Genomic DNA, 9,197 nt, shown 5'->3' with positions numbered 1-9,197 from the left:
GAGCAGTTAGCTAGTGGCAGTGTGTTCTTCTGCAAATGTAATAAACGGCTGTGCTCCCTGGCTAGCTCACGGGAAGCAAGACCAAACGATACCTCCGTCTCCTCCTTGTCTGAACTCGCCACAATATATTAAGTAATCCAAAGTATTCAGAATACGTTACTGTCATTGAGTAACGTAACGGAATAGGTTACAGAATACATTTTGGGGCATGTATTCTGTATTCTGTAATGGAATACATTTTAAAAGTAACCTTCCCAACACTGTATACACTGGAGAACCAGAGGTGTGGAGAGCGATGGCCTGAATCCTACAACAGGTCAGCACATAATAATAGTTATGATAGGAATCAAAAGAATAATAATAAGTACAAAAGGTCAAAGGTCAGCAGTGTCTCCAGACAGTCAAAGGGGAAAACTGATGAACTAGCAGTGTTAACAAACGCAGGTGAAGTCATTTCATCAACAGTTTGGTCTTTTCGTCCAGCTTCCATGAGCTGGAGGATGCTCCCCAACCTGACTCCACTCTGTCTGTTCCACAAAGCAGCTTTAGGGAAGGTTGAGGCTAAACAGTAACACATGTAAGGCAGCCCCATTCATGGATTAATCACCAGAGTATGTTAGAGTTATCTGATGAACTGAAAATGTAAAGCTTGCATGTGACTCCCTTTAAGTGTGTAAACGATGTGAAGTTCAGATGAATTGTAGCCGATGATGCTGAGATCCATTCACTGATTTCCACCTTCACACCAACTGTGTAGTGCAGAATAAAGACAGCAGAATCAGTGTACTGTCAGTGTAGAGGATGCAAATCAGCCCAGAAACATCTGCTTACGTCCATCCATCCATTCTCTTCCACTGATCCGATTTAGGGGGGCGGAGCCATCCCAGCTACTGTAGGACGAGAGGCGGGGCACAGCCTGGACAGGTCACTGGTCTATGGCAGGGTAACACAGAGAGACACACAACCATTCACACTTATGGGCAATTTAGAATCACCAGCTAACCTAACCCCACTAAGCGCACGTCTTTGGACTGTGGGAGGAAGCTGGAGCACACGGACAGAATCCTCGCAAACACCTGCTCACATCTGGTTGAATTCACATTACAAAGAGCAGTGAAGCTGAGATCAGCTGATCACAGCCTGTACTTGAATCAAATCTACTGGAGCTCTCAGCAGAACTGATTGTGAGTTTGATTCTTTTCCCCACACTGAGCCACTACAGCTGATTTTAGGGTTCCCACCTGCTGAATCCACTTTAACCTGTTCTCTGCTCATGTTCCTGTGAGAGGCACAGTCACTCTCTAATGGAGCCAACAGAAAACAGAAATGTCTTCATTTTCCCTCTTTTTCTCTGCTCATGTTCGACTTCACTGATTCAGTCTAATGAAGTGATTTTAATATAATTCAGATTTACACTGAAATAAAGTTTGTGTTCCTGTGTGCTGATAGCATTCATTTACATTAATGTAGCACAAGGTTCAGTTAACTCTGCACTTTTTCCCTTTGGAGTAAAGAAGTTGATGGAAAAAGTCCTGGATGTCTGTACTTTACCTACAACCACCTCTGTGGGATCAGTGATCAATCATTTATCATGTTGTTATTGATCAGTGACAGGTTGATTTCTGTTGGAGAGAAAGATGAAGATTTGAGTAAAGATGAGACTGAAATGGTTTAACAGTGTGTGGCTCCCTCTAGTGGATGTTGTGGAGTATTCTGTTGTCTTTGCTCCAAAGGTTTTTGTACAGAGTTTTGCTGTTTCCTGTCACTGTGGGCTGCAGAGCACAGTAGTACACAGCAGAGTCAGACAGCTGAAGCTTCTGGATCTTCAGAGGAACTGATCTGATGCTGGAATCCAGTGTGGAGGAAAATCTCTCCTTGAACTCCTCTGCTGTGTTTCCATCATCCCCACTATAGCGCATCAGGATGAATTTGGGGCTGTTGTTTCCATCCTGTTTGTACCAGAAGAGATTAATATTTGATGAGCTGGTGTTATAGAGACAGCCAAGTGTCACTGTGCCTCCTGCAGCAGCAGTCTCTTCTCCTTTTGCTTGCAGCACGTTGTCTTTTTGTGCTCTGCATTCTGTAAAACACCAACAAACAGTATCAGTGTGCTGTTAAAGAATCACGTCAATGTTGATATCAAAGAAACAGAGTTGTGTTCATACCGAGGCACATAGCAGCCAGCAGCACTGAGATGAACAGAGGCGTCATATCTGCAGTGTAGAGTAACTGTGAGCTACAGCAAGTATAAAGAAGCTGTGATCTCTCTGTTTAGTCTTCATCAACACTAAGTTGGTGGATTAGAAGGAGGAGCCTGATCACAGTGACAGGACTCATTCACAGCGCTGTGTTATTCCCCCTGCTGACAGCTTCACACTCAGCACGTCTTTCTGCTGCTTTCAGTGGATATTTGCTCCTATTGCAGGAAGCAGGTTTAACAGACTGAACTGTGAGTCGAGGAAGAAAGAAATCATCAATGGAGCTCTGATACAGGGTTTACCATGGCGACGGGTAAACAAAGAGCAGAGTGTCCTGTAACAATGGCTGGTTATAAACAAGTGCTCTTTAATTAATGCAGCACATAACCTTAATCGTAAAGGTAGCAGGGTGTTACATGTTTTCCAGTTCGCCATCTTAACTCTGTTTTCTAACTCTGTATTTTCAACAGCACTTTTTCATGACAACACCCTCTAATGGTGCAATATTGTATAACACAACAGCTCCTCCCTCTTTATCAAAGAGACTTCATCGTAAAAAATTATCACCACCTAGCGCAGCACCAAGATGAAGTAATTCAACATTTAGCAAATCAACAATACGCTTGTAAACTTAAATTGTAGTAACAGCTGTAACATCAGAATACTACAACTAGCAAAGCTAAGTAAACCTGAAATTATGTTGCACTACTATGTAAAATGAAAAAAGAAATTATTATTCCATTTATTTCCATTTCATTTTTTTAGTTCCTAGTGCACTGGCAGCAGTAAATCAGTTCTGTTAAACTAAAATAGAACAATTAATAACATTTCTCTAATTTCCTTTTATCAAGAAAAACCATTATGATGCAATATAGTCTTTGTGCCAGCGAGGCTTGTACTTGACGCGTGGCAGTCTTCTGGCAGTAGGTGAGCCAGTGTGGTGCAGCCTCACAGCGTCAGCGTTCTTTTCAGTCTCTGGGCGACAGCGTGCTCGATGAGTGGCATCCCAAATCTTTCCATCACTCAGCAAGAAGGCCTTTGAGCCTTTGAGCCTTTGTTACTGTTACAGGAGTAAATCTGGGATGTCCTTTGGCAACTTTGTGTGATTTCCTTATCCTCACACTCTCTCCTGGTAGAAAAGAAGGTTTCCGTGACGCCTACCATCAGTGTAACATTGCATTTTCAACTGACGTCTCTGAACTGAGTGACGTGCAACAGTGGAGACACAGCCAGCAGAAGGCAAAGGGAGTACATCCAGTTTAGTACGCATCTTCCTGCCATACAGGAGTTCATAACAACAACAACAATCTTTATTTATAGAGCACATTTAAAAACCAGCGGTATACCAAAGTGCTTAACATAAGAGACAGAGAAGTAACACAAGTAGGGGAGACCGGGGATAGTTGTAACATTTTTGACATTTCTGTCTGTAAATTGAAGCTCGTTTAAGGTAGTGGATTCAAAATGTAATGCAAAGTATTTACATGTCTCTGCTATTAAATAGTGCAGCTATTTTCTCTGCAGCACAATTACCCATTGCATGGTATGGCCTCAAACACAAAGAGTGAAATGTTACAATTGACCCCATAGTCTGGGTTAGTTGTAACATATCCTGGGGTGAAATGTAACACAATGAAATAAGGGTACTAACAAAACATTAACATGTAATCTTTGTTTATTCAACACATGAATGCACTTAGAGCCATTTATGTAGCTGTGTGTGTGTGTGTGTGTGTGTGTGTGTGTGTGTGTGTGTGTGTGTGTGTGTGTGTGTGTGTGTGTGTGTGTGTGTGTGTGTGAGACAGAATGCAGAAATCTAACTTTGAACATATTGGAATAAAAAGACAAATTATGGAATTTTCTGCAACTGAATATTTCATTAATTTTGGTTGGTCTTCCTTGAGTTTGGCCTCATTGGCTCAGTGGGCATTATAACCTACAACTCTTGCAACAACTTTTGAACATAACAATGAAGCTGAAAAATTTTGTTGTGCACCAGCATCACAATTCCATTACTTTTTATCATGGCTTACCTTGGTGTGGTTTGCAAAGTGCTTCAGAAAGATGAGGAAATCTGTTTCTTGCACCCATCCTGATTTATTTCCACTACCAGTACTTCCTACTGGTCCATCTCTGACACAGTGGTCTGCATAATGTATGTGTGGGAACACAAACAGTGGAGGAATTGTGTTGCCAATGGCATTAACCGCATATACAAAAGCGACCAGTGAACCTCTCTCTGCTGATGTCGTTGCCCCAACTTGTTTAATATAAGTTAAAGTAATAGTGTGGTAACTTGTAACATCTGCATTATTGTTACAACTGACCCCGACTGTTGCTGTTACAACTGACCCAGACTCCTATAGCCATGAACTAGCTAACATTACAGCCAACGGCTAAAACATTAGCACTAAAGACCTACACAGAATATATCCCCATAGACATACAAATAACACAATTTAAATTTGATGAGTATAACTGCAAAGCAGATAATGCTATTACACATTGAAATAAAGTAGAAAAACTTACTTTTTGGCATACAAATTACTTTTTTTCGTGTTAAATTGTCTGTGTTTGACAAAATGTGCTGATTTTTCACATGTGATAGCAGAACTGAGTTGGGCATGCACAGGAAGAGTCACATCCTTTGAAACTTAGCCCTGATTGGAGAAATTGGAAGTGTTACAACTAGAGATGGCACGATACCACTTTTTTATGTCCGATACCGATATCATAAATTTGGATATCTGCCGATACCGATATGAATCCGATATAGTGTTTTTTAATCAACAAAACTGTTTTTTAAATATCTTGCTGCGTTTTGTATAAGTTCATACTCAAGTTTAAAACAACAACTACACTAAAGCTATTCTGTTATACCTGTATGCAAAAAAAAATATTTCATAGTACAGCAATACTGATCAATCTAATAAACTTAAACCTACACCATCCTCCCTATTCTGGTATTTTAAAGAGTACTTAGCGTAAATATTAAGCAACCTAACTAATAGGGTTCCAACTCCCAGCAACAACAAAAATAAATAAATAAAAAATAGGGAACCACCCCTCACGCTCCACCTCATGATGCTTAATCGACGTAATCAACCTTAATTTGATGCAGTGTGAAAAAAATGCACAGAAATAAATTATTTTTCAAGAAATATTAAATAGATTCAACATCTTTCTTCAACAAAATTGCAGACTGCACAGATGGTACCTTCCCAAAGGAAAAAGTACTATATCTTACTAGGGTATATATATTAGACTTAATAGTCACTATATACAGTAATGGACTTCTATTCATTTTACTTCAGATTAAAACTTTGGGTGTCAGATAATTATTTATTAAAAGCTCGACATTTTAAATGAGAATAAGAAAGAAAAGTATGTCTTTGTGCCCCCTTTTCCCTGTTCATGCCCTATCGGCCCCCCTGGCTAAACTTTGCTAGATCCGCCCCTGCACAGTTACGTCAGCTGTAGAAAAAGATCCTCGAGTAGAAAGTAATATTAAATAAATTCTAACAACAGCTGATCAAGCTTAAACGTGCTGCTGTTGTTCAGCCGCTGGTTTCCTCTTTCTGGTGCAAAGTGGGCCTAAAACAAACAAGAGAGACGGACTCGCGACAGAAAAGCCGATCAGCTGATCATTAAGCAGTTTCATGATTGAAGTAGCAGCAAGAAGAGGCAGTCGCTCCATATATCGTTTGGTAAGCTTAATGCAGGAATGCTTTACAAACATTCAGAGATGGACTTACACACTTGCTTTACTTCTCTCGGGATAACTTTGTCGGAGATGAAATGCCGGGTTGCTAGCGAAGCTCCAAATGCTATCCAGACCACAGACAGGTCCCGCATGCCACAGCCGCTCTATCACGTAATGCATACTGCTCCGACGTGCTAACGTTCTGAGGTGAGTTACTGTGTGTTGCAAGTTTTGTGAGGTGCTTTCGTGATATTTAATGGATCGATTACATTTTTTATTTTTCTCCGATATCCGATCCAGTAATTTAAGTCAGTATCGGACCGATACCGATACGTAATATCGGATCGGTCCATCTCTAGTTACAACTATCCCCGGTCTCCCCTATTATAAGGCCTTAGCAAAGTATCAAATATACTCACAGGTCAATGCCACTAATACACAGGGGTAATATAATATGCATATTAAAATAAAAACATAATAAAAGCACAAGTCGTAAAAAATATGTATAAGGAAAAATAGAGTCTAAGAGTCAGGTGCGAGCATTAACAAGCAGGAAAGGCGAGATAATAGGATCATAGGGAGAGAGGAGAGTAGTTGCACGTGGTGTTGCATGCAGTGTTGCACGGTAAACTGGAAGCCAATCCAGCGCAGTCTCCTTCCATGGTTTTGACTGCTGGATTGCTGTCTGGATACAGGTGCGGAGGGCACGATGAAACCGTTCGATTGCTCCGTCTGCAGCTGGGTAGTAGACAGATGTTCTGCTGTGGGAGGTGCCTCTATTCTGGAGGAATGAGGGGAACATTACAGAGGTGAACTGTGTACCATTGTCTGTTACGATGGTCTCTGGTTGCCATGATGACAAAAGACAGATGAGAGAAAGTGAATAACATCATTAGTAGTAGCAGAAGGTGAAAAGGAAAGCTCAGGCCATTTGGAGTAGCTGTCAGTCAAAGTTATGACAAATCTACAAGCAGGTATTGCAGTATCAAAAGGGTTAGGGTTAGAGATCTCTTCATCTTTGTTTTGTGTGCACAATCCCTTGGTGACTTTCATGTGCCAGTGCAATCAGTTTAGGTCTCAATTACAAGTTTAAACCCTTCTGGAGAAAATGTGAGAATAACAAAGTAAAAGTTTCAGCTGTAAAACATCATTAATGCACCAACAATGTTGGGAGTTTATTACTAGTTACTGTATTTGACTTCTGATGCTTTTTTCTTACACACACACACACACAGACACACACCTCATCACTAATGTCAATTTATGTTTATACCTATATCTCTATATTTATCTATTTATCTATCACTACTCTGTTTCTACACTCATTTTAGATAAGTGCTTGTTGTTTGTTATATATTTGCTGCCATGACAACTCAATTTCCCTCTGGGATTAACAAATTTTCTCTGATTCTGAAATGTCTGAACGTTCCTGCAGGTGGTTTGTGGTTGATGTGGATTTGCTGCTCATGTGAATCCTCCCACAGTGTTTCATTAGCAGCTGTAACCACAGTGACTCTGATAAAACAGGAATTAGCAGAATCCATCTGATATGAAGCTGTGCTTTGAATACCACTTCCCTCCTCTTTGAAGAGTAGTCAGATATCTGTGTTCAGGTTTTTGTACAGCCTCTTCTACACTTTGTATCACTGTGTTTCTAGAGCACAGTAGTAGAGAGCTGTGTCTGCCAGGGTTAGGGCTGCTATGGTCAGATTAGTTGTTGTAGGTGATGTTTGGGATCCATATCGATTATTGGGAATATATTCATAACGACTATAGTCTTTTGCTCCTTTGTAGAGTATAAACTGAGGAGCCTGAAGGTCAGAATCATGTCTGTACCAGTGAAGGTAAATATTTCTGTAACCTGTCTCATAGCTACATGTGAGTGTGACAGATTCTCCTTCTGTTTCAGTGACTTTATCTCGCTGAGGAGTGATTGAGTCTCCAGCTGTTAGTCCTGGAAAAGTAGAGAAAATGAAGCCATCAGACTAACATTGTCCATGAGGCTGAGTATCTGTGAGTATTACTGTGTTTTTTTAAACACATTTTACTTCTGGTTTCTCTGACGTTTCTCTGATTTCAGAATTGAAATGTTTTTCTGTTTAATCATCACTCCAAACTTGAGCTCAAAGAAAATCCAAACTGGATCCGTAACGCTGTAAACATGTCTTTGAATTTCAGGTGTTCCTGTCAGAAACATACGTACCTACGAGAGCTGCAAAGATCCAGATCACAGCCAGTTTTTCCATGTTTCCAGAGGAGAAATGTTGGAAGTGATGTTCACTGGGAGTTAGCTGTGAGTGGTCTGATGTTCACAGCTGGAGTCAGACAGGTTTCTGCAGTCAGGAGGAGGAGGAGGCTCAAATCACATTAACTTCACCTGAAGCTCTTCATCACAGCTGTGTTATGTGTTAGTCTGTATCCTAACAAAGGTGTGTGGCTCCCTCTAGTGGATGTTGTGGAGTATTCTGTTGTCTTTGCTCCAAAGGTTTTTGTACAGAGTTTTGCTGTTTCCTGTCACTGTGGGCTGCAGAGCACAGTAGTACACAGCAGAGTCAGACACTGCAGCAGAGGAGATCGTTATTTGTCTTCTGTCATCGACCACTTTGAAAGACACTCTGGAGGATTCTCGTTTCATTAAATTCTTTGATCCCACGTGAGCGATCAGGAGCTCAGGTGCTTTTCCTGCATGTTGTCGATACCAGTAAAATTCATCGCTTTCATACGCTTGTTTGGAGTATCTGTAGGACAGAGTAACAGCGCTGCCTTCCAAACTGGACGTGTCTTCCTTGTCTGCAGTGAGTTCTTCACATCTGACTCCTAAAATGAGACAAATATGTTTGTACAATGTCCCATTTTCTTCAGTGTAATCATATTTATCAATGACTAAAATATTTTTAAATGTATACAACACATAATATCGTACCTGTTAGACAAGTCATAATCAGTAGAGAAATAAGATAACAGTCCAGAGGCAGCATGTTGGAAATCTTTAACCTTTGTGGTCTGTTAATGAAACGTGGAAGGTTTTCTCTCCTCTGCAGTTCAGTCACTCCTCCGTGCTCCTCCCCGAATCGCTGTTTCCTGTTTTATATATTTTTTCACTTCTTTCTTACACTTCCTGTTAGTGAACCAATAGAAGCACTTTAGCTTTCAGGCTGGAGGCTGGATTCACTAGGATGGATCACAAATGCATGAACAAAGTAAATGAAATGTGATGGGTCTGTGTAGCACAGCCCTTCGCTGGAATGAGACAATTTTACTACAACAGCAAAAAGCAAGACGCAAGTCACCAAAGT

At 40.7% G+C, this 9,197-nt stretch overlaps 1 long non-coding RNA gene and 1 gene segment (V, D, J or C); one reads left to right on the top strand and one right to left on the bottom strand.

Moving 5' to 3' along the window:
* Positions 1 to 868: 868 nt before the first annotated feature.
* Positions 869 to 8,171, top strand: LOC143413530 (uncharacterized). Its single transcript, XR_013094132.1, has 3 exons — positions 869 to 943; positions 7,811 to 7,914; positions 8,080 to 8,171. It is a non-coding gene; the product is annotated as an uncharacterized LOC143413530 (long non-coding RNA).
* LOC143413516 (T cell receptor alpha variable 12-3-like) lies at positions 8,105 to 8,918 on the bottom strand. The segment is given in 2 exon segments: positions 8,105 to 8,718; positions 8,825 to 8,918. Coding segments are annotated over 2 exon segments (429 nt in total).
* Between the last annotated feature and the right edge of the window lie 279 nt (positions 8,919 to 9,197).

This window comes from Maylandia zebra, linkage group LG18 (assembly GCF_041146795.1).
Source record: "Maylandia zebra isolate NMK-2024a linkage group LG18, Mzebra_GT3a, whole genome shotgun sequence".
Classification (NCBI taxonomy): domain Eukaryota; kingdom Metazoa; phylum Chordata; class Actinopteri; order Cichliformes; family Cichlidae; genus Maylandia; species Maylandia zebra.
The sequence above is the reverse complement of the archived record's forward strand: the minus strand, read 5'-3'. Positions and strand labels throughout refer to the sequence as shown.